Source organism: Vidua macroura, chromosome 28 (genome assembly GCF_024509145.1).
Source record: "Vidua macroura isolate BioBank_ID:100142 chromosome 28, ASM2450914v1, whole genome shotgun sequence".
Taxonomy (NCBI): domain Eukaryota; kingdom Metazoa; phylum Chordata; class Aves; order Passeriformes; family Viduidae; genus Vidua; species Vidua macroura.
This window is the reverse complement of record NC_071598.1, coordinates 4,462,802-4,488,478: the sequence shown is the minus strand read 5'-3', so window position 1 is coordinate 4,488,478 and position 25,677 is coordinate 4,462,802. Positions and strand designations below refer to the sequence as shown.

Genomic DNA, 25,677 nt, shown 5'->3' with positions numbered 1-25,677 from the left:
CTGCTGCCGCCTCCACAGCAGGGTGAGCTCAGATCCGCAGGAGGAAAACAGAACTCCCACCCCTCCAGGCTGCCCAAAATCCCCCAGGAAAGGTGGAAAGGATGTCACAGTACCTGTCCTGCAGGCTGAGTCAGCTTTGCTGCGCTGAACACCACGCAGGGACCACAGCAGGTGCCTTCTCAACCACGAGCTGGATGGATTTACTCCTGCCAGGCCCCAGAATAAAGCACCAGCACCAATATTTCATTATTTCCCCCCAGCCAAAGCAAGCAGCCAAAATTCCCTTCTTTCCTACTTGCAGCTTCTCGTGATTTCAGCTGTGAGCCCCCCCAGGTGATTGCCAGTAAATTCAGAGCAATATCCTGCCCTTGGATCCACGCTGGGAGCACCTGAGAGCTGTCAGGGAGCTGTGGGACAGAGGGGAAGAGATGTGGCTCTGGAAAAGCCCCTCCTCGTCCCTGCCCCGGGTCTCTTTCCCACCCCTGGGTGGGGGCGTTCTGGTCGTTCTGAAAATCCCCAGATTTTGGGCTCCTGCCCAGGATCTGCCCACCTTGGGTCGATGCTGGTTTGGGTGAGACACGAGCAGAAAAGACAATTATTGCCTGAGCTGCAGCACAGGGATCAGCCAGGATTAGGATCAGGATTTCAGCACAGACCCAAAGCTGGAGTGCTCAGGAATCCCCGGCCCTGATCCCAGGGCTGCTCTCAGCCCCTCGCCGTGGATTTGAGGGATGTTTTGCTGTTTTAGCTCCATCCCACTCCACCACTGCTGGACTCTCACCCATGGGCCACATCCAAGTTTGGGGAGGTGCAGGGGGCTCCCCATGTCCCCAGAGCCAGGAGCAGCTTTGGGGTGTCCCTAAAGCCAGGATCAGTTTTGGTGTGTCCTCAGAGCCAGGAGCAGCTTTGGGGTGTCCCCATGTCCCCAGAGCTAGGATCAGTTTTGGGGTGCCCCCAGAGCCAGGAGAGGGCTGCAGACACCCGAGGCTCCCTCAGCCAGGTGTTCCCAGCTCCCAGGCCCCGCTGCTGCTCCGGGGTTAAAGCTGGAATTCGACATCGCAGGAAGGAGCTCACGCCAGGGCTGGGGATGAGGGGAGCTGGGGACAGCCCAGGGGACACTTGGCTCCTTCATCCACACAGGGGGACCTGGAGGTGCCTCAGCCCAGGGCAGGAACCTCGGGATGGGCAGGAACCAAAAGGAACGGGAAGGGGATCCCAGGAACAGGCAGGAAATCCCAGGAAGAATCCCAGGAATGGGAAGGGCATCCCAATAACAGGCAGGAATCCCAGGAAGAATCCCAGGAAGGGGCAGGAAATCCCAGGAAGAATCCCAGGAATGGGCAGGGAATGCCAGAAATGGGAAGCGTATCCCAATAACAGGCAGGAATCCCAGGAACAGGCAGGATTCCCAAGAAAGGGGCAGGAATCCCAAGAAAGGGGCAGGAATCCCAGGAAGAATCCCAGGAAGGGGCAGGAATCGTAAGAAAGGGGCAGGAATCCAGGAATCCGTGCCTCTGCCCCACAAATCCAGGAATTCCCCGTGGTGGGAGCTGTGGGATGAGCTGGGAGGTCCCGAAGGCACCTGGGGGTTGTGGTTTTCGGCAGCACCTGCCCCGAAGACTCTGGGGTGGGTCTTGCCATCACCTGCATCCTGAAATTAATTATCCATTAGGAAGAAACCCATCAGTTAGGGAGGAATCCTTCCCTTCCAACCCAAACCATTCTAGGATCCTCCAACTCCGTGATTCGCCACCAAAGGAACTGTGACAAACACTGCATCTATGCCCGCATTTATTTATACTGAACAGCTTTAAAAATACAGAATAAAATAGCTTTATCTACTATTATTCACAACATCTGGTCCAAATATTACATTTTAAATATTTAGTTTTTTAATGAAGCAATGTTAGAAAAAAAAAAAAGGAATAAAAAAAAAAAAATATCCGTGAAAGAATTACACATCTTGGAACAAGAACAACAACAACAAAAAAAAAAAAAAAAAAAAAAACCAAAAACAAAACAAAAAAAAAAAAAAAACAAACAAACCCTCCCCAAAATAAACTTTTGCTGCTGAACAAAAAAGTTTTACAGCCAAAGTCAGTCATGAAAAGTCATGGAAAAAATGAAATTTATCCCCACCGCCTAAGAACAGTCAATAGTTTGTTACGCCAGAGGTTGTTCTGAACAGACAAACGCAGGAATTATTGGGGCTGGCAGCACGGGAAGGGCAGAGGCCGCCCTGGATGTCACTGCCCAGCCCCAGCCTAGCGGGAATTCCAGCCAGGAACGCTTGGGGTGGCTCCAACACCCATCCCAAATCTCAGCCAGCCCTGGGAGCCCCTCCAGGACCCGGAGCTCCCCAAAAACACAAACTGCAAAAAAGGAGTGCCCCCCCGCCCCACCGGCCCTGCTTCGGAAAAGGAAAGGAAAAGGGGAGAAAAAAGCCGATTTTGGTTGAAGAAGGCCACGAAGAAGCAAGGTGGAGGTCGTGCTGGTCTCACACATCAGCCCTGCAAGCACGGGCTGCTCAGGTGGGGCGAGGCAGCCAAGGGCTCAGCCCGAGCAGCAGACACGGGGGTCTGCCAGCACGAGTGCCTGCAGCGCTGTCTATGCCCAAAACGTCAGGATTTCCACACTTTTGGGGTGTAGGTGACGGGTCACGCTCACTGGGGCACCCCGCTGAGGGTTCTTCTCCAATTCTGTGCCCCGAAGGGCTCAGCAGGGAGGAAACAAAAGCCTCCAGTTTTGGGTAGGAACACAAAGATGGGTAAATAAAGTATACACAACCACTATAGATTCGTCAATGAAGAAATTCTACCATCACATGACATTGTCATGACACTCATACCACTCCCTCCCAGGAAAAGCGCCGCCGTCATCCTGAGCGGAAATGTTATTTTCTTAATATATGGAAATAAAATACTGCAATATTCATGTACAAACCAAGTTGTCATATTTCAAGTCAGTATTAAAAGGCAATAAAAGCAAATTTGGGGTTGAAAAGGTTGAGCTTTCTGAGCGAGGTACGTGGTGAAGTCCCTCCAATATGACAACGTTGATCAGTCATAGCTGTCAGCTACGAAACCTAAATTTCTATAGGCATAATTTGCAAGTATTTGCTTTAGAAAACGTGTTTCAACATGTCAGCAAGAACCCTTAATTGAACCTAAAAAAAATACAAGAGAATATCAATTACAAAAATCCCAAGTTACTTTGTTTGTATACACTGATGCCACCTCTGATATGACAAAATGAGATTTCTACCATGAATATTTGCCCTTCCCTCTCCAAATCTGGTTGAAACTTCTCATCACCTCTTCACTCACCTCTCAGCTGCCACCTTCCCTGGGTACTCGGAGTTTGGCTGTTGGAAAAGGCAGGGAAGGAGAGAGGGGGAAATCCAGCATTGCATTGGCAGTCAGGTCGCACCTGGACGGCCCCGGCACACACAATTCATGTTTAATTCTCGCCAGACCTGCAGCTCCATCCTCTCCACCCCTGCCAGCCGCTGGGCATGGGCACCCAAACCCCCGGAATTTGGAATTTAATGCTCCCCAAACCTGCAGCTCCATTCTCTCCACCTCTGCCAGCAGCTGGGCATGGGCACCCAAACCCCTGGAATTTGGAATTTCACAGCAGCCACTTGGGAAAGGGACCAGGAGAAGGGACCAGGAGAAGGGGAAGATTTAAGGTCCAAAATCCCCCCTGCACCTGCACAAACCCGGGGTGAACTCAGGGATTTCACCCCCAAAGAAAAGCACTGCTCTCCTTCCCCTGGGGGGCTCCAGGAGCCCCAGGATGGGACAGGGCAGCTCCTTTCTCCAAAACTCACCTCAAACTTCCCAGCCTCACCCCAGCCCAGCCCTTCCTGTACACCCAGGGGTCCTTCCAGAGCCCGGGGCTCACCTTTAACCCTTCACCCTGGGACAGGGTGGAGATTTGTCCCCCCTGCCCAGCTGGGATCCAAACTGACCCCAATTCCAGCTGCTCCCAAGGGCAGGGGCCGGGGGAATGGGCATGAACCACAAAAAGAATTAAATCCAACAGAAAACTGGACTGCACCTGCCTGGAGAGTGCTGTGGGGAAGGAGGGGAGTTCTGCTCCAGGGAGGAGAGAGAATTTATCCAGGATTTGCTGCCCTGGGACTTGGAGTGTCTTGGGAACATCCACTGAGAACTCACCCGGATTTCCCTCAGTGGGGTGAGAGAGACAAACTGCTCCCATCCCCTCCTTGCTCTGGAGTTAGCTGGAAATTAAAAAGCTTTTCCTCCCTTTCTCCACTTTTACAGGATAACCAACTTTGGCATGTGACATCACCACAAGCCCTCGGGCTGCACAGCCACCAGAGATGGCTTTTGTTCTCCTTCTGGATGGGTATTTTTAACCCCTCCGCGCCTGCCACGCGTCTTTGGTTGCACAGGAAGCTGGGGGATTTGGAAGCTCTGTGCCACTGATTGGAGGTGCCCACACCCAAACCGCGTGCAGTGGGTGTGGGGATCCGACACCTCGCTCCCTGGAGAGGAAACACTGAAAAATGAGCAAAAATGACTTTTGTTTCACAGGCAAACCAACCTCGTCTACTACACAATGACTCTTCCAACCAGCTCCGAGTCCCACTGACACCAAGACTGCAAACTACTGAAAGTTCCCCGAGGGAAGCAGGAACAAAGGCATGCTTGGACACGGGAAAAGCGGGGGAAAACAGTTTCTGGAAACAGCCATGGCATGCTGAGAACGATATCCACGGAATCATTCCCACTCTACACTACTCAGTACTGATCCGTCAAGCTCTGTCCTTGCCCTCCCCACCCCAACCCGTCCATGCTTCAATAACCCAGAACAAATTCCCCTGGGAGCAGACTCAGAGAAAACAGAGCTCCTGTGCTCCTGTCCAGTAGTCAAACTTGGATAAATAGATCAGAGGGTTACAGGATCTACTGGTATGGTTTTCCAGGAATACAAAACGCAAGCACCGTAGAGCATTACTGGCCTTGAAATTACATTACACAACATTTCCCTGATGATCTCCACAGCTGAAAATGCTTTTGGGGCCACACTGAAGTCTAAAACTAACTTGCAATAGTAAGAACATTAAACAGGAATAAAACTGTTAATCATGAATGCATGATGAGCGTGAACACCCACATAACAGCAGAGCTGAGACTATTCCAGGAAACAAAAAAAGATAATCTGAATAATCTGAGCGGTGCCCTGATTGGACCCAATACCCGTGAACCCATCCGGTGGGTGAGGCTGCAGGTGCAGTGTCTCTGCTGTCCCAAACCCCCTTCCCAGCAGGAATCAGCCTCTGGAGAAGCCCCACAAGAGGAGAAGAGCGAGCCATCAGCAAAAAAAAAAAAAAACAAAAACCAAAAAACCCTGCTCAGAGCCAAGCGCCTGGAGCACGTGGCTTTCCCTGCAGGGAGCAACTGTTAATTGCTTGGAGCTGCTCAGCTAATTAGCATTTCTGGCCAGGAACCATGCTGCTGGACACAGGCACTGAACCGAAACGCTGCCTCCAGGTCCTGTGTGAGTTCAGGTTTCCCATCCTTGGAACTCCCCAGGCTCATGTGTCCCCATAAGGAAATGCTGCTGGGGAAAGCAAATGCTCAGAAATGACAAAGCTGTCAGTAGAACTGAGCCAGCCCAGCCACTCACGGCTTTCAAAGGCAAAGTTATTCCAGAAACTTCCTGTCTGAGCACTGCATGTGTCACTGGAACCACAGATAATTCAGAATGAAACTCTCATGATTTGCCAGCATCAGCTGAGCCCGGTTTCCAGGGCGCTGAGAACATGGAATGTGCAAACCACTGAGCAGCAGAACATCATCCATGGCATTTGACATGATCAGAAGGAAATATTTTTCCTTTTCTCTCTTTTTTTCCCTCCCTCTCCTTCTCCAAGGTTCAGCTTTCCTGGCGTAACCAACACTGAGGGCTTCAATAAAACCACCATAAAAACGAAAAATGTGCAGCAGCACCTCCCTCCTCACCTCCATCTAAAACCATTTAAAACCAAACAGTTAGGTGCACAGCTCTCTCCAACTTCCCAAAATCAGCAGGATTTGCCCCAGAGACACTAGACCTGGCTCCCACCACCCACAGCAGGAAAAGCTTTTTTTTTTTGTTTTTTTTTTTTTTTAAATCCGTCTCAGCTCTGGTTCCAGAATTTAAATGCAGATATACAAAACATATATTTTAATGCTTCTTAATCAGCAAGAAACTGCAAATACATCTTTGACTACAACTAGGTAATATAATTTCAGCTAAGGCTATACTGTAGCTTCTGAGTCCTCGTCTGAACTCCTGCAGTTACTGCTTTTCCTGAAGCCTTTCCACGTGTATCCCACAAAGGTGGGGCTGATGGGCAGGAAGCTGAAACACCTGTATTTTTTAATGAAGTTCATGCCAAAAGGCAGATCATACGTCTCCATGCCATCCAGGGATTTGCTTCCTTTACCGACCCCTTTCTTCCATTTCCGGATTCCCCTTTCTTCAGGGCTTCCTAGAAATCAAAAAAAAAAAAGGGAGGAGAATATTCATGGGTGTCTTGTTATGGACACACAGGCCTGAAGCAGAGCCTGAAGGAAGAAAGGAAACACCAAGGCTCGGCCACCAAGTCCAGCAAAGCTCTGGGAAGATCTTCCAGGCTCCTCAAAAAGGGAAAACCACATTATCTGCTTTATTTTGTAACTGGAAGTTTTTCCTGTTACAAAAGCAAATTTACAAGGCAAATTCTTCCTCTTGACCAGAAGCAGGTTTGGATCTCAAAGCCAGTTTTACTGGAGACAGTTTTTACTCTGTCTCCTGGAGACTGGTTTGGTTTTTATCAGCTCTTTTAAGGGTTTGACAAGGATTTTAATGGGATTTTAACGGGGAAGGGAGGGCAGCTGTAAGGACTCTGCTGCTGCTGTTAGGACAGCCAGCCCCAAAAGCAGGGATCTCTTGCTGGTGTTCTGCCCCAGGGGGTGCTGCTTTTATCCAGGGAATGCTGCCTTTCCCCATGGAATTCTGCTTTTACCCAGAGAACTCTTCTTTTTCTCCATGGAATTCTGCCTTTCCCCAGGGAATTCTGCCTTTCTCCAGGGAATGCTGCTTTTCTCCAGGGAATGCTGCTTTTACCCAGGGAATTCTGCTTTTCGTCCAGGGAATTCTGCTTTTCGTCCAGGGAATTCTGCCTTTCTCCAGGGAATTCTGCTTTCCCCCAGGGAGTGCTGCCTTTCCCCAGGGAGTGCTGCCTTTCCCCAGGGAATTCTCTTTCCCCAGGGAGTGCTGCAGGGAAGCATGGCTCAGGCCTCACCTGGGATGGTGTTGTCCAGCACGAAGGCGACGCAGCCCCCGACGAACATGGCTGTGGTGAGCAGGACGTTCAGCACCTGGTCAATGCCTGCTATTCCTGCAGCAACAGGGAAAACCTGCTGGGCTTCTTCACCAGCCACGTCCTCCTGATCCCCACCCAGGCCCAGCAGGAACGCCGTGCCTCAGCTCAGCCAGGGCTTTGCTCAGGAAGGGCTCTGGGGGTCGGTGCAGAACCTTCCCCCAGGGCACCACCGCGGGACATTGTTCCCCAAAATGCAACTTCAGGAACTGCCAGCTGCTCACGGAAATGTCACCAAGCAGCACTTCAGTTCCTACTGCAGACACAACTAATCTGAGCTAAGCAGGAAACCGTGGAGTGCAAAACAGAAACGTTCAGATTGTAAAATCCTAATTTTTAAAATAATAACTATTATGTAATTATTTTTTAAATAAATAATAATTCTTTTTATAAATCTTTTATAAATAATTCTTTTTATAAATCTTTATCAAAGGGGCAAGGATTCACAGCCCCAGTTATGGAAGAACACTGCATTAACCACATAAAGCTTGAGGGATCTGCTTTTCTAACCACTTACTGCAGGACAGATATGCCCTTAAATCCTGGTCTGAAGGCATAGTGGAAAGAAAAGTCAGTTAATACTTTGTTTAAAAACCCCCAAACAAACCCAAAGCAGTAAAACATTTCCTTTGAGTCCATCCCTGGTGACATACACTGGCGTGAGCACTGCTGAGGGTCACATGGAAACAGAAAACCTTCCCAGGGAACTCCTCAAAGCTACAATTCCACTAACAGTCTGCAAGGGAATTCATTAAAATGAACACCCAGAACACGTCTGAGTGACAGAAACTTTCAGCCCCCAAACTTCCCAACTCTGCCTTGGTGTCTCCCCTTAACCTTTGAGCATCATTTAGAGCTCACAAAACCCTTTCAGTTTTCTTTCAGCCCACTTGCTAACTGCCCCCTTCCATTGCTGAAATGCATCCAGAGAAAGCAGGAAAGCTTCAGCTGTGTCCCACTGGAACATTCCCTGCAGGTCTCAGCCTCCCAAAGAATTCTCCTCTGAACACACACAGAGCTTGTCTGGACCTACAGCCTTTCCTGTCTGCGTAATTTGGGTTTTTCCTCTGTAATTTGGGGTTTTCCTCCATAATTTGGGGTTCCTCTTCCTGACCCTCTGTACCTGATGGATTTTCCACATGAGCACAAGGCAGAAATGTTGATGTGGAGGAGCAGGACCACGTACCTGTGACCAGGGGGTTCTGTTTGAGATAGCTGGGGAGGACGAGCCCAAAGAAGATGGAAAATCCCAGCACGAAGAGATTCCGAGAAGAATTGAGATCGATGAACTGCAGGTTGGACAGACCCACGGCCGTGATCATCCCTGAACACAAAACACCCCAAAGACCAGCTTTCAGGTAAGTCTTTTTCTTCAAAAAAACCCAGAAAAATATCCCTGAAGGATACCTCCCAGTACATTAGGAATGGTTTGTCAGAAAAGTGCAAAGTTAATAGCACATCAACTGCTTTTTTTTCTTCTTGCTTTCAGTCCATATGTTTAGAAACTAGCAAACCTGAGAACCAGTGCACCAGGAAACCACAGTCAATTGCAACCAGAAAGAGAAGATTTTGGTAGATTGCTAGGAAAATGTCACTCCTTTCTCTGGAGATTTCCTCCTGTTAGGCTGAATGTAAAGCAAGCCGGTAACACTCGCTTTGTGTTTTGGATATTCTTTTGCACAAAAGGACTCCTCTTTTTCACTACCCAAAGCGTGTCTGGAGGAGCACATGGGTTCCTGTGATCAAATATTCCTCAGAAACAGCAAACACCAAAGCCCCTTACCGAAGAGGGTGCAGAAGAGAGCCCCCAGCACGGGGTCGGGCAACGATGCGAAGAGCGCGCTGAACTTGCCCACCATGCCCAGCAGCAGCATGAAGGCTGCTCCGTACTGGATCACCCTGCGGCTCCCAACCTGCAGGGAAACAGGACAGGACACAGGGGTGAGCTCTGCACTCAGCCCAGCCTCGCACCTGCTGCTGGGTTGTGTAGGTCAGGTTTAATTTCAGCTCGTTCCCGGCTCCCATCCTGTGTGCGTTTCGTTTGGGTGCCGGAGGGCTGGGCTGAGCCACAGCTGCTCTGCAGCCAAGCCCAGCCTCCCCAGGCCAGCCCTGAAACCATCTGGAGCTACCACAGTCAGCAGGAAAGGTGGTGCAAACCATGCCGAGGAGAGATGGCAAATGTAAAATATCAAATAAATTCCCTGTGCTGCTGCCTGGGGACACAGGAATAGGTGAAACAGCTCCTAGGTGTTGGGAAGGAGGGGCAGGAATTTTAGGCTTAGCTTAGCAGCTGGTTTTGTGACACCCTCAGAGAGCAGGGCTGAATGCAAATCAGGGATGTGCTAACACTGAAACCAAGGGCCTGCACTTCCTTCCCAATTTTATTTTAAGAATTTAAGATTCAAGCAGGCAGTGGCTCTCTGTGGTGCAGGGGTAGTGGCTAAACCTGAAGTTGGTATTTTAACATCTTCTACTGCCACAAGAGGAGCCCCAGGGGCAACAAAAACTCCTTTACATTAAGATGGGTTCTAGAAAAGCCCTTTGCAGGTCCCCTGGTACAGAGCAGCAGGGTTCAAAAAGAAAATATCCATTTGTTCATCATGTGTGACTGAGCTAAATGAGAGAAATGAGAAACTACAGACCCAACAGGCCTGAGGAGGGAGAAGTCCTTCCTTGCCCCACATTCCTCACTGCTGAGCTCCAGGAGAGCTCCTTCCCCTGCAAACAGAGCTCTGCTACACCATCAACAGGAATTACAACAGAATTTGGCTGGCACCTTTCTCTGCTCTCTATAGAAATATTCATTTCTGCAGGGCCACTGAGATCCTGCCCTACAATTCTCTTCCTGCCAAACAAGCAAATCCTTTGAAAAGCTGCATGATAGTTGACATTTATTTATGCAAACAAATTAAGCTCCTCTGGAAAGCTACTGAAAACATCCCAGGCAGCATTTAGCTCAGGCTCTGTATTTATTCCCACAGACACACACAGTGATTATTTTGGAGTGCATCAAATGGTACCTGGAGCCTCCATTTCAGCATCACCACTATGGCAAGAGCTGCTTTAGCCCCAGCTAATCAGAGTTAATTGATCTTGCTCTCATCAAGTAAAACACACACTGGCTCAAAGGCTCTGCAGCACCTCCATCCAGCAGAATTTAAATTCTAAGTGTAATTATACATCAATTTCGAGGGAGGGAAGCACCCTGGTGATGCACCACTGAAGATTTCCTCTCCCAAATCAACAGCAGAGCATCTCTGAGCCAAAATTCTGTCTAAAGCTGAAGAACTGCTGGGTTTTGGGGAATGAATGTGCAGGCAGGGGAACAAGAGCACAGCCTGCTGCAGCTGTGCCACTCTGGGCAGCTCCACTCCCTGCCACAGCTGCCCCTTCAACTTTCCACAGACCCAGCATGAAATGCACACTCATTTCTGTGGGCTGCTCACAAAAAGTGCTGTTAATTCATCTCAACCCCCACGAAGTAACAATAGGAAGGGAGCAGAACAGAAGAAACCTTTCTTTAGGGTTTTTTCCCAAGCAGAACTTCTCTCCTAGGAGATTTCCACGGGCAGCTGGATGGCGACTGGCACGGACAGCAGATGGTGCTGTTAGTGTTGAATTGCACCCCAAACCCAGCAGAATCACCCTTTGTGCAGCACAAGGGAGGGCTGAGGACAAATACAGCATTTATATGTCATCAGGCCAGGGGGATGAGTTACTGCCAGTGGAGGACAGACATTTTCTACCCTTGCACGAAGGGTTTATGGCTCCCACATTGAACACCCAACGAGATGGATCCATTTACAACATAAATCACTCTTAGCAATGCTGCTGCTGTTTCTTACCAAGGTTAAATTAACAATACCAGGCAGATCTCTCTGCAGCCAACCCAGCTCATCCAGGCACAGATCCAGCCCCACACGTGAGCAAAGGAGCTCCTCAAGCACTCACACGTTTTGTTGAGCAACACCACCAGAAATAGGTAAACCCCTAAGCCTTAAACCCGAACATTTAGGGTACATTTAACTCTGAAATGACCTTGGCTGCAGCCCCTGTGCCAGTGCCACGTCCCAGTAAAGCCCAAGCACCTCACGTTGCATTTTACTGTGTGTAAGTGAGGCATTAAAAAGTCACTTCCTACTGATGCTTTCAGAGCCAAGACATCCAAAAAGCAGCAATTTCTACACAGTTTACAGTGTTTATGCCTCAACTCAAATCACCCCAGAGCCCTGGAATGCTGCCTGGGTTTTCCAAGAGACAGTTTGTGCAGCAGCATCTGCTTTATGGGGATTCCAACTGCCTTTTCCTCGGAATAAAAGGATTTCCGAGGTCCTGATGCACAGTAATGCATTTCCCTCAGACAAGAGCTGGTACAGACAGTCAGGCACACTCAGAATGATCTGGGAAGTTTGTGTGCACAGGAATGGAGCAGAATGGTCTGCTTGAAGAGGATCATGAACACAAGGAACACTCGAGCCCCTGAGGGCTCACAGCAAAGCACTTCACCTTTGTGATGCCCAGGACCCCAATGTTGGGGCTGGAGGAGGTGGATCCATTCCCTGTCCCAAAGACTCCATCCAGAACACAGGAGAGGCCCTCGATGAAAATCCCCCTGTAAATCCCAAAGAGAACACAGGAGTCACCTTGGTGCAGGCACACATCCACTGCGAGGGTGCCCCATGCCTGAATGCCACAGGGGCATCTGCTCCACCATGGAATTACTGCAATTCATGTTTCAAGCTCCAACACACCTGGGAAACACACTGGGGTTCTGTCTCCTGAGTCTTAGATCCCCATGTTCTTAAACTGAGGAAATTATATTAAAAATTCAAGCAAAACTTCAGAACTGCTCTTTGTTTCTAAACTGCATTCCAGGTGATTCTGACAGCCCCAATTCCAGAACCAGTTTAGAGCTCTATCCTCATGGAAATCGTGCTGGTAACTTCCACAGACTCCAGCAGGAATAGGACTGGGATTCAAATGTAACAAAACAAGCCAAGGTGCCAGTTCCACCCTGCATTTCAGATCCTTGGCCCTGCACCTTGACCAACATTTCACCTCAGAGCACGTTCCTGCTTATCCAAAGGGGGGGAAAAAAAGCAAAAACCCAAACAGGCCGAGACACTGGGGGTACTTCTGGCTGGGACAGACCTGTTGATGGCATGGATGGGAGGAGGAGGAGCACAGGAGAGCCGGGCACAGGCGTAGTAGTCGCCGATGGACTCGATGATGCTGGCCACAACGGCGCTCAGCATGCCGATCACGCCCGCCGCCGAGATGGTGGGCAGGCCCCACTGGACTGTGAAGAGAGCAGAACTGAAATCTCTCCTGCCCCAGCACACAGCCTGGCTACCCAAACACACAGAAACCTGCTGGGATCGGGGAGTGGTTTGGGTTGGGGAGGGCTTTTAGGATCCCCCAGCGCTGCCCAGGCCAGCGCTGACTGCGTCCCCAAGTGCCACATCCACAGTGCTGCTCAATCCCCCCAGGGATGAGGACTCCAGCACTGTTCAAGGGCTGGGCAGCCCTTCTGGGCAAGAAATATTCCCCAATATCCAACCTGGCCCTCCCCTGGCACAGCCTGGGGCCGTTCCCTCTCCTCCTGTCCCTGTTCCCTAAAATCCTCCTGGGTCCCTTATCCCCATTTGGGATAAGATCCCAAATCCACCCCAGCTGTCCCCTCCTGGCAGGGAGTTGTGCAGAGCCAGAAGTTCCCCCTGATCCCCTTTTCTCCCCCTGAGCCCCTTTCCCAGCTCCCTCAGCTCCTCTTGGGGCTCCAGCCCCTTTCCCAGTTCCATTCCCTTCCTGGACACGCTCCAGCCCCTCCATGTCCTTGTCCTGAGGGGCCAGAAGTGACCCTGGGATTGAGGGGGGCCTGCCCAGTGCCCAGCACTGCCCCAGGCACTGTTTATTTATCTTTGGTGGGAACAACAAACTCCCTTCATTCTAACACAGTCTGGCGAGTTCAAGGAGATGAAAGGAGCGAAGGAAAAACCGCCAAACCAACTGCTTTGATCACACTTGGAAAAGTCCCAGAGAACTATAAAACCCTACTGAAAAAAAAAAAAATTCCTCCTGTTCAGGAATCAGGAATTTGAGCTACAGCTTGTGAGAAAACAATCCTGGCCAGTGAGGCAAATGCCACTGCATTATTATTGCTCCAAAAACTCACTTTGGTCACAAGTTTAGTGGACCAAAGAGGATGACAACCACCAGCTCTGATCACTGCACAAACACCTCCCAGCTCCAAATTTTTGTAGTAGAGAAAATAAGATTAATTTAAGCCTGCAGAAAAGCCTGGCAGGTTTTCCACAGCAACTGCCTTGAAGCTTTTATCTCTTTGAAATAGATGAGCCTTCTGCAACAAAGGGATCTTCAGTCACAAGAGTGAATGAACCTTACAAATACAAATGGGCTGATCAGGGTGGAGAAGTTTTCCTCCTCTTCTTTCCCAAAAGCTTCTGTTCTTCATCTGCTGCTTTAGAAGTGGTTTCTTTTAAGAACCAGAGCATATGGAAAACCACAACGAAGCTGCCTCATCACAACGTGGTGGCACAGCTGATAATTCCTGTATTTCTATTCTAAAAGAATAATATTTCCTAATTAACCTGCTCATTTCTGAAGGGTGAACCAGCTGTACCATCTTTAAACTTAGAGGTGGCCAACATTAAAATGCACCCAGAACGTTGTGTGAAGTGTTTGGTGCTCTCCTGTAAATAATTTCATTGCCCTCTGATAAGCAGGGCCTGGCATTCTCTGACTTGCCCGTGCCAGCACTGCCTTGGCAAGTCAGGGCATTTTTCTGCCATGAACAGTTGTGCTCGTCCAGGAATGGGTGTGTTTGGAGCAGGGAAGTGCAGCAGGCTGGGAGGAACTCCCCACAGAAGTGATTCTTCAGACAATGAGAGTCAGTGACTTCAGCAGAGCTGTAAAAACCTGTCCCTGGCACTGTGTAACATCAACAGCATTGCCAAGGACTGATAAATCAGCCAGCCCTTGGATTCCACCTTATAGCTCCAGTCACTTGTTATCAGGAGAGTCACCCAGATCAATCCTGCAAATTGCAGCTTCAGAACCTCAGCCTTCCTTGGGTGAGACCTTAAGGCAGCAGCTGAAGAGGAAAACAAGGAAAAACCACCAGCAGGCAATGAGAGTGGTGTGTGCTGGAACTGTGGAATGGTTTGGACTGGGAGGGGCCCTCCAGAGCCATGAGTAGGGACCCCTCCCACTGTCCCAGGCTGCTCCAAGCCCTGCCCAGCCTGGGACACTGCCAGGGACGGATCATCCACCACCCAAAGGCTGTGGAGGGCACCACTGAGAGAGCCAGCAGAGCCCTGGAACAGGGGGAATAACACTGCTGGGTTCTGGGGAACCAGAGGAATGACCCTGCTGGGCTCCTGGGGAATCAGGACTATGGAATAAACCACAGACAGAGCCAGCAGAGCTCTGGAACAAGGGGAATGGCACTGCTGGGTTCTGGGGAACCAGGGCTATGGAATAAACCACTGAGAGAGAGCCAGCAGAGCCCTGGAACAGGGGGGATAACACTGCTGGGTTCTGGGGAACCAGAGGAATGACCCTGCTGGGCTCCTGGAGAACCAGGGCTATGGAATAAACCACTGAGACAGAGCCAGCAGAGCTGTGGAACAGGAGGAATAACACTGCTGGGTTCTGGGGAACCAGAGGAATGACCCTGCTGGGCTCCTGGGGAACCAGGGCTTTGGAATAAACCACTGAGAGAGAGCCAGCAGAGCCCTGGAACAGGGGGAATAACACTGCTGGGTTCTGGGGAACCAGAGGAATGACCCTGCTGGGCTCCTGGGGAACCAGGGCTATGGAGTGCAGCTCAGACAGAGCCAGCAGAGCTGTGGAACCTGAGCAAGGACCCTGCTGGGCTCCTGGGAGCACACACTTACAGGGGTAGGGCACCTTGAACCAGGGGGCCACCAGCAGCACGCCGCGGCGCGCGTCCGTGCGCGCGTAGAAGCCGTACTTGGAGCTGTCCGGGGGGAACACGTCCGTCACCGTGAAGATGAAGCACAGCAGCCAGGACACCAGGATGGCCAGGATGATCTGGGAATACAAGCAGATAAATAAATCAGGATGGTCTGGGGGACAGGAGCAGGTGAATCAGGATGATCTGGGGCACACAGCAGGTGAATCAGGGTGATGTAGGGGACATGAGCAGGTAAATCAGGATGAAATGGGGGACACGAGCAGATACATAAATCAGGATGGTGTGGGGGACACCAGCAGGTAAATCAGGGTGATCTGGGGGACACGAGCAGGTGAATCAGGGTGATCTGGGGGACACAGCAGGTGAACCAGGATGAAATGTGGGACAGGAGCAGGTAAATCAGGATGATGTGGGGGACAGGAGCAGATAAATAAATCAGGATGATCTGGGGGACAGGAGCACAGAGGGTGCTGAACGAGCTCGCAGCTCCCACTCGGGGTGTGCTGCACAGCTGGGAGCCTGAGCTGGGGTAACTGGATTGGTGGAGAGCTTTTAGGGTGTGATAGAAGGTTGATATGGTATGGGTTGGTATGTAAAATGCATACCATATATAGATACTGCATGTAAATCGTATGTAAAATACATACTATATATACTGTATGTAAATAGCATGTAAAATACATATTATATATAAATATTGTATGTATTTATGTCAAATACATATTATATATACTGTATGTATATAGTATGTAAAATATATAGATAATGTATGCAAATAGTATGTAAAATATATACTATATATAGATATTGTATATCAGTAGTATGTAAAATACATATTATATATAGATACTGTATGTATTTGTATGTAAAATACATACTACATGTAGATACTGAATGTAAATAGTATGTAAAATACATAGATATACTGTATGCATGTAAAATACACACAATATATAGATACTGTATGTAAATAGTATGTAAAATACACACTATTTACATACTACATTTACTTTGAGATAAATGTTGATTTAGAAATGTTATGGAGGAGGATAGATGTTGAGAGAGAAATGGAGTTGGAAAAACATTTTAAAGGATGGTTTTGTAAATAAGATCAGATGTTTTGGAGAACTAGAATTATGGAAGATGTATTGCAGTAGGATTTATGAGGGGTGGTTTTAGATGATTGGTTTTAAGGTACTTATAGTATAGTGTTATAATATTATATACCTATATAATGTTTATAGTGTTTTGTCTAATTTGTTGGACAATACCCTTTGTCTAACCCAAAAATAAAATAACCAAAGAACATTTAAAAAACTTTTATTCCGTTTTCAATCTCATTAAAAAAAAAAACAAACAAATATTATAATTCAAGACATCACAACTAAAACCCAAAAATTATTTCTTCATTACAAAACACTACAAACATTTCTTAACCTATCAACTTTTTACCATGCTGAACTATAAATACCTTAAAACCAATCATCAAAAAACCTGAATATTTCCTTTGGCCAATGACCCATGGCATTTCCAATAAAGCCATCTGAGCTTTTATCTCGCCTTTGTGAGTATTCTGTTGTGAAGAAAAATCAAAACCAAGAACATCAGCCCCCCCCAAAAAACCCAGATTTTTTTTTTTTTTTTTTTTTGCCTAAGGAAGAACAAGTTCAATGACTTACAGGGAACATCTTGAAAAGCTGCAGCCTGTATGCTGTCCATCCTTTCTTGGATTTATAAATGGGCAAGGGAAATTTGACATTTCTGGCATACTGGGAAAACAGCAATACTAGGAAAATAGTCCTGAGGAAAAAAAGGAGGAGGAGGAGGGTGGGACAAGGGAGAAATGTCATTAGCACCAATATATGATAAATTCTTTTTGGCACAAACCTCTTCAGACCCTTTGGACATAGAACATAAATGCAGATTTTCAATTTTAGCAGACGACAAGGCAGCAAAATGATTAAAATTATTATTCCTCAAATGCCAAAACAGAATTTGAATTCTACAGTGCTGCAAAACTCAGCAGCTGCAGGCAGATAAAATGAATCAGGGACAGACTGAAGGGAGATTTCAGTTAAAATTCCTCTGCTGCCCCTCCTTTCCTCCCAAACCCCACCTGTGGTCCAGGGCTGCTCTTTAAAGCACAAAACTTGCTGCCAGCCCCTGGCAAGAAACAGAAAAACTGCAGGGCTGTGTACAGCAATTTTTACATTTCAAAATTTGCATGAAGCTCCAAAGCACTTGAGGAAACTTCTGTCAGGGAAATTTTCCTGTTCTTCAGAACCCTTTTTTTTTTTTTTTTTTTTTTAATATGAATCTTTCATTATTTAGCTGCAAATGAAGCAGAACGGAGCCCAAGCCCCAAGATTTGCTACAAGTGCAGCTCACCAGTATTAGATGTCTCAATTATTCTTCATTTCCCCCTGCCAGTGAAACTGCCAAGCTCCTCTATACATTAAAAATTATTTTTTACAGCTAAAATAAGCCCCCACTGCCCTGAAAAATCAGAAGCCTGGGCACGCTGCTCAATTCTGAACAAGAAATTCTCAATTCTCAACCCAGCTCTGCTCTGAAAGGGCCTCCCAAAGACCGGAGCTGTCTGAAGAAGCAAAGCTCTGCTGAAATCTGAGATGATGTTTTTATCAGCTGACTTCAAAAATAAAAAGAGGATTTTCAGCCTCTCTTCTGCCCCGGATCAGACACAAACCAGTTTTTCTTTCCCCCAGTCTCCAGGAAAAGGAGGGGCATTTACAGCCCTCAGCAGTCCAGAAGAAAAGCAAAAGGCACACCTTTTCCATGCAGGAAAACCCAGAATCTCCCCAAAAATCCACCAGGGGCTCCCCTCCCTCACACACCACCCCTGGGGACTTTGGATTTGACTCAGTACAGAGCTGTAAAAAATACAATATTCAATGATTGCAATGACTGTTCTATTGGCTGTGAAACAGCCCCAGACCCTTGAATGCCCCAGTAAAATCTGGATGAACAGGCAAAGCCCAACTCAGCAATAATTCTCTCTTCACAAATATCAAAAATGCAAATGTCTGAGGGAGTGAAGCACCCATGGAACAAGTCAGGAAATTGGGAATCCTATCCAACATGGACAATCAGTTCCCAGAGGCCCCCAGCTGATTCTGCAGGGCCAGGGAGAAATCCAGGACCTTGATCTCATCAGAGCAGCCAGGACAACTCCAGGAGCCACATCCCACAGAGCTGGAGTCACTTCTGAGTGGTTCCCCAGAGCTGTGGAGTCGTTTCCAACAATCCAGTGCACATTTTTGCATGGCAGAACCCAGAAATACTTTATTGACTGGGTACCATTTAAATCCTGCTCCTGAATTGATTTATTTTTCTTTCCATCTGCAAAAATGTCAACTTTAATTACACGTTTCCATGTCCAATTCAAAGATCTGCTTGATTCATTTAACGTTAGCCCCAACTCGCAGAGAATTTGTTTTACAGACAAATAAAACGTTCCTTTGGACCAGCTGCTTAACACAACAGAATCACAAAAATACTCACGATGCCAACATGCGAGATAAAAGAGAATTAAAGAGCCCTTTTAATCATAAGCTGCACTTACAGAATACTTTACATGTTCAAAGCACCGTGCAAACAGATTAGTGAGATCACAATCTGATCTCATCAAGGCATTCCTCCTGCTCCCAGAGCCAGCACAGTGGGTGCTGCACATGGAACTCCTTCAGCCTCTTTTCTCCCTAAAATGGGGTCCCCAGCCTCTGAATTTGGCTGCTTACCCACACGTGGAGCTTTTGCCTTCTCTTCATTTCCCTCACTGATTCCTTTTCATTCTTTCATTTCTCTGGCTCCTACAGCTGATGGCACACACGCCTCAGGCCCTGAAATTCCCTCTAAAAGCCTTTTTGTCCCCTGGCAGGAACCTCTCTGCTCATGGCTCAGCCTCTGGTGGTGTTTATGGAATGCTTGTGCCCTTTGCCATCACACCAATGAGTTTCTCTTGGGCACAGGTAAGCAAACCAGTACAGATGGCAGAGGAACCAGCACCACCAGTGGGATTTACCTGCTGCTGCAGGGGAGGAAACAGGCAGTGCCAGCCCAGAAATACAAATTGTTCACTGCATTTCATCTCTCTGCTGCTCTGCTAAATCATCTTTTCTACAGCACTGAACTCCAGCCAGCCAATGGCTTCCAGACCAACTCCTGCTTTATAAAATTCTGCTCTCCACACCTCATTTTTGGCCACTGTCCTTTCCTCTCTCCTCGAGTTCACACTATCATGGAATGGTTTGGGTTGGAAGGAACCTTAAAGCCCATCCAGGTCCATGAAGGAGCCATGGGCAGGGACATCTTTCACTATCCCAGGGTGCTCCAAGCCCTGTCCAACCTGGCCTTGGGCACTTCCAGGGGCACCCACAGCTGCTCTGAGGCCTCCCCACCCTCCCAGAGAAGGATTTCTTCCCAGAGAAAAGCTTCAGGCAACTCCCCTGAGCTGCTCTGCCCTTATTCCCACATTTCCAGCTGACCTCATCCAGACTCTTGGTGTTTCTCATGGTGCTTCTCTGCACCAGCAGCACTGACGCAGCTGAGCTGCCTCCTCCCTGGCACCCCAAATCTCTGCCTGCCCAGCAGGAAAGGGGGGTACTCACAGCATGGCGATGCCCCAGTGCTTGCCAGCTCTCTCCCCAGCAGCCTGGAAGCCCGAGAGGCCGATGAGGGCCACGGTGGGGGTGATGGTCAGTGGGCCGATGTAGCGCAGCAGGGCCCCGGGCAGCCCCAGCAGCCCGATCACCACCTCGATCAGCGAAGACATGATGATGGCACCTTGGATCTGAACACACAACAGGGCAGAGAGGCAGCTCAGTGCCATCTGACAGGCAAAGACAAACCCTTTGTTTTTCTGCTCTGGATTACAAACTGCAGTTAAAAGAATTCAGTGACACAGAAGAACTCAGCAAATTTTTTTTTTTTTTCGTCATAAAACAGCTCATTATGTTTAAGTGACTTATTGCTTTAAGCATAACACTTATGGTTTTCTCCACAAAACTATTACACAACAGACCAGTGGGCCAGTCTGGAAGCTGTGTGGAAAGCACATCACACTGTCAGACAGGAGACCTGGGGTCCAGGCTAACCTTTAAGCTCTCAGATCGAACGGCAAGGGTTGGTGCGCCACGAGGTGATGCTCCTAGCTCCTAGGGGCAGAGTGTGTGCTGCATTGGTCACAAGTGCTCCTTAGAAGCTGGATTAGAGCAGCGTTGTGGTCTCAGGAGACTGTCAGCCCTCTTGGCTGCAGGGCTCTTGGCAGGATGTAGCTATGGTTTGAACATGGGGAAGAGAGAGGGGTTGTTTTTAATTAAGAAAAAGTTGGCAGCCCAAAGCAACGGGATGGGAGATCAATTCCATGACACACGCCTTCATTTGGACTACTCTACCTGCCACCCTGGCGTGGCACAGCCCTCAGCCTGCCCTGCAGGGCACCACGACTTCACACTGCAGTGGAGAAGGAATTCCAGGGATTTCACAAGTCTTTTGGGAGAAACGGCCTCTTATCACAAGAGTCTCCAACTTAAAGACACTTGGGAAGGAACCAGATTTCCTAACTGCAGATTCACCCTTCCAGGGCCAGCCCCACTGCACAGGGACAGCAGGCAAGGGGCGGCCTGGCAGCAGCTGAACTGCTGCCAGCGAGCAGAAATCAAGGTTACAAGAAAGAGTTTTCATCTCTCTTGAGCATTTCACTGCACGTCTTTTGGGATGTGGTAACTAACTCCTGGTATTTGCTGTCCAGCAATGAGCAGGTGGAAAAGATGAAGACTTCCATGAAATGAGGAAAGGGATAAATTCAAATGGAGATCGCAGTGAAACAAGAAATTACCAACTTAAAGACAAGAACACACAGATGATTAAGTGAGGAACTTAACTGGAAGTGGAGAGAGTGACAGCAAAAGGCAAGTCCCACATTACCTCTCGTATCCGGGGGTACCAGATGTGCTCCGTGTGCAGCAGCTCTGCTGTTCCGTTTGCAACTGTCAGATCTTGCAGAAGGGAGAAAAAACACAGGGATTTCTTTTACTGCCCAGCCACTCTGCCACCATTCCACAACAATCAAATCCCTCCTCATGCTGCGGCTGGCAGAGGAGCCCCAGTTCACACAGAGAGCAAGTTCTGCTCAAATGAAGGGACACCAGGCTCACCTTCCCCAGGAGCCAACCCCTCCCTTCTCCCTCTGCTCCAAAATTCTCAGCAACCAGGGTTCCAAGAGGAAAATGCCCTGACTTCCAGCCAGAAAGGTCATTCAGGAGTTCTGTCCCCACTCCAGTGGGGAGTTACTCAGCTGCACCCCAGGAATCTCAAACTCCAGGGCTTGCTGCTCCCCAGTGGAGGTCACTCTCTGAATGAGCTGACCCGTGGTGACATCCCCACCTGTCAGCTTTGGGAGGTGAAAGGGTGCAGGAGGAAGATGCAGCAAAGCTCTTTTTTACAAGCTGGAGTCCTGGGGAAAATGGCTTTGCCACCCAGGGTTATTAGAGAGCTTCCTTCAACAAGCTGGGTATTAATCATATCTTGAATGTGAGTTAACAGAGATGCATAAACACACAAATAACAGAAATTCAGTTATTAGAGAGTCCAAAGGAGCCCTGGGAAGAGCTTCAGTCAGGAGTGAGCAGCCTGATTATTCCCTGTGCTGCTGCTTCCCACTGCCCAGAACTCCGGTATTGAATAACCACCCCCCACTGAACAGAAAACTGCCAGGGACATTTCACCTTCCAGTCCAATCTAAAGCAAATGCTCCCATCCCAACCAGAATCTCTTCCCTCTGAAGTTCAAACCTTCCAGGATGATGACAGCAGCAGAGAAAGAGTGAAAAAAACACCCAAATCTTGTCAAAACCTGTCAGGTATGACTTCAACAGGGTAAAATCCTGGTCTGGAGGTGATGCTGTACATTGCTCAAACTCCCTCCCACTCACAACTTCAAAGGGTTCACTTGGACTCGCTATTTCCAAATATTTGAAACATTACGGAAAGGAACATTTGCAGAATGTAAATGGAACAGAAGAACTACTTTATGCCATGGTTATATAGTTCTTTTGTCAACGTTTTCATATTAAAAAATCCCCCAAAACAGGACATTTTTAGGACTCTTCTGTGGCAGAGTATTTTAACACTGTAAAAAGAGGAGCTTTCCATATTCCCTGCCCTTTATTCCCAGTTTTTCTATCAGAAGCTCTGACAGCTGCACTCCACGAGGCCTGGGCCATTTGTCACTTAAACCTGAACAAGGATAAACAACAGTTACCTGTGTTATTGCACTTCCACTTCTCCAGAGAGAGAATTGCTCTGGCAGGTGCTAAGAACGCAAAAGCACTGGCTTGGAACAGGGGTAACCTGGTGGGAAGGGAGAGGAGAGATGGTGACATTCTGTGGGGTCACTGCAGTGGGTGGGCACTCAAACCACCCTTCACTGAGTTTAAAACTGGGAAATAAGAGGATTTATCACCAAAAAAAAAAAAAACAAAAAACCAGTCAGAGAAATACAAAGACTTCACGAGGCAAAGAGCTGACAACACCTGCCTGGAGTTACCAAGCAGGTGACTCCAGGGGCCAGGCACTGGTGGCAGGCACAGGGACACAGGGGGACATTGAGGTGGAGGAGCAGAGTGCTGAAGGTGCAGCTTTCACCAGCACAGCAGAGGAACTGCTCTCTGAAGGTGCAGCCTGCAGCTCCATCCCTCCCCTCTGCATGACTCCGAGCACACTCATTCTGGAGTGCATGTGTCAGTAACTGCTGGCTCGATGGGAGCAGATTAGATGTTCCAAGTGGTTGCCACTAATAAATACAAACACCACGAGAATTTCAAGATGACATTCTTAGCATTGATGTTTATACTTCCCTAAAGATGTAGAGATCTGAAGAGGATCTACCTGCACCAAGTATGAACTTATTGACCTCACTGTGCCTTGTGTAACAAATATCCCGACGTTACTTAACTGCAGATGCACTCTGAACTATTCTACAGATATTGGCATTCATGCAATGAAGGAGATTCCCTTTAACAGGAGATCCCAAGGTGTGACACGAGGAATTGCTCAGGAATTGAGGGCAGGCAAAAGAACTGCTCAGGTTCAGGTAAAGATCAGAAACTGCTCACAGGAGGGGAAGTGTTGGGGGGGAAATGGTGTACAGTGAGCACAGAAAAGATCAAACCAGAAGCTTGTTATTAATGGGAGTTGTGAAGTTCACAGGAGCAGTTTGGGCCATGGGCAATTCCAAATGTTGAAAACTGCATTAGAAACTCAAACTTCATAAACTCCATGAGCCACCCAAGCATGGCTGGCTGGACAGAACTCCCACTGGGAGCTCCTCTGTGCAGAAACCCCAGCTTTACCTCAGTGAAGTCAGGGCTGGTGGCTCAGGGAATGATTCAGCTCATCCTGCCAGGTTCATGAAGCAGAGCTGGTGCCCATGGCAGGGCTGCAATACCTGGAACAAGCTGCTACTGCTCCATCCCCTCCTACACAGCCCCCTCAGAGGTTTGGTAAACACACACTGCAAACACATTCTCCAGTGCTGAGGTCACTGCTGCCAGCTTGGGTTGTTCTGTATCCCATTAAACACCAGCACAAGGATGGAAAATCACATCTCAGCACCCGGTCCTGCTCCACTTCCACGTGACACAGGTAACTGAGGGAGCTCCCAAAAGGATCAAAATTGTGGGGTTTTTCTCCCCTAAGCCAGGCAAAAGAAAACGTAATTTAACTTTAATTTTTTTTTAACAAATTGTTCAAAATTAGTCAACCAAGATCTGTCTCTTTCTCAAGTGACAGCTGCAGTTTGAAATGTGACTTACAGATTTTAAGGCAGCCACTCGCTGCCAGCCAGCTAAAGCACCAAAAAGCTTAAAGCACCAAAGCTCCTGAGTGGGGTATCATGTCAATTTTGTGTCTAAATCATCAAGCTGCTCCATTTTGGCACGGGCCCTTGTGAAGACAAGAGTTTTTCCGCAGGCAAAGGCATCTGGAAATGTGTCCTTACGTTCCCATGTCCCACAGATGTGAGAAAGCTGAGCCAGTGCAGGGCACAGCACCAGAGCTGCCACCCTGGCGTGGATTAAAGCTGTGTGTGACGGTCTCAGTGCCACTAATTACCCACTAATGAACACCTGCCAGAGCTGGGGCTCACTGCACAACCCAGTGAATAGCTGGAATTCCTAGAACTGGTCTGGGTACCCAACTGACCACAGCTCCGCCTGTAATCGAGCTAAATCCATCTTTAAGGACCCTTAAACCGTGGAATTTGACCTCTTGAAACCTTTATTTGCTGAAATACTTCGCAGTTGACAGGCTTGCTAATGAATACTTGCAAATCTCATTGAGAGGCCTGTGCTGCTGTATCCCATTCCCAGCCTTACATAAACCCCCCATCACATGGGGAATAGTTATAAAACATCCCAGTGTGGAAATTTCCTCCTGAAACAGAAGTTATTTTAAGACCCAAACACAATTTGGCCTTCAGGGATATCAAAATGTAACTACAGTGCAAGTGGGAGCCACTGAAAAGGGAAAAATCCCAGCAGGGTGGAGGGCAGGGGTGGGATTACACGGAAAGAAAAGAGCATTTCAAAATGATGGCACTGTAACTTTGGGCCCCTTCTCTGTGAATGAGCCCCAAATCCCTCTCTAGTAAGTGATAAAAAGCCAAGATTAGTTAGGGGGAAAAAACCCCCAAATATGACAAACTTCCAAACAAGGTATATGAGGATTTATGGTTACAGCACGAGGAGCCAGCCAGGTTGGAAATCAGATTATTGACTCTGGGGAGTCTTTACTAACAGAAAATACACTGGGGGAAAGAAAGTTTTTTTTCCAACCATTTCCACTCTGTTGTTTTATCGTTAGAGTGAACTTTTCAAGGCAGAGGAGTGAGCTCCTAAGTCCAGTAAAACAAAAAAAACAAAAAAAACAAAAAAAAAAAAAAAAAAAAAAAAAAAAAACAACAAAAAAAAAAAAACAAAAAAAAAAAACAGGGAATGTTTTTTTTCCCCAAAGGAGAAAGACCAGCACGTGAAGCAAAGGTAACTCAACCAAAGGGTATCCTGGAAAACCTGGAATAGCAGGAAATGTTTCAGATGAAAAGCTGATCCACCACAGGTTTGCCTTCCATGCCCTCCTGAGGCACCTTTGCCACCTAAAGACTCTGGTTCTTAACTAAATCCTTAAAAATGTGGGGGGTGTTCGGAATTTTCTAGTGGAAAGCAAGATTTCAGCTCACATTGTTCTGAAAGTGAACTGAGTGACTCCAGAATCACCTCAGTAAACACCTGAGGGTTAAATGTGTACTTTTCTTCTGGTTTGGCTTT

The 25,677-nt window shown here is 48.1% G+C and overlaps 1 protein-coding gene across 2 annotated transcripts in view; it reads right to left on the bottom strand.

The window, feature by feature from the left end:
- Nucleotides 1-1,774: 1,774 nt before the first annotated feature.
- The window catches only part of SLC23A2 (solute carrier family 23 member 2), a 53,258-nt gene continuing 29,355 nt past the window's right edge, over nucleotides 1,775-25,677 (bottom strand). The window contains exons 6-17 of one of the 2 annotated variants that reach the window (XM_054000662.1): nucleotides 22,617-22,705; nucleotides 21,282-21,352; nucleotides 20,450-20,509; nucleotides 19,964-20,145; nucleotides 17,015-17,135; nucleotides 15,295-15,451; nucleotides 12,530-12,677; nucleotides 11,885-11,990; nucleotides 9,162-9,291; nucleotides 8,565-8,702; nucleotides 7,301-7,396; nucleotides 1,775-6,505 (exon numbers count right to left, since the gene is read on the bottom strand). In XM_054000662.1, the coding sequence (XP_053856637.1) occupies nucleotides 6,273-6,505; nucleotides 7,301-7,396; nucleotides 8,565-8,702; nucleotides 9,162-9,291; nucleotides 11,885-11,990; nucleotides 12,530-12,677; nucleotides 15,295-15,451; nucleotides 17,015-17,135; nucleotides 19,964-20,145; nucleotides 20,450-20,509; nucleotides 21,282-21,352; nucleotides 22,617-22,705 (1,531 nt within the window). In that variant the 3' untranslated portion in view covers nucleotides 1,775-6,272. The remainder of the gene's footprint in view (nucleotides 6,506-7,300; nucleotides 7,397-8,564; nucleotides 8,703-9,161; nucleotides 9,292-11,884; nucleotides 11,991-12,529; nucleotides 12,678-15,294; nucleotides 15,452-17,014; nucleotides 17,136-19,963; nucleotides 20,146-20,449; nucleotides 20,510-21,281; nucleotides 21,353-22,616; nucleotides 22,706-25,677) is intronic. The other variant, XM_054000664.1, reaches the window with a different exon arrangement.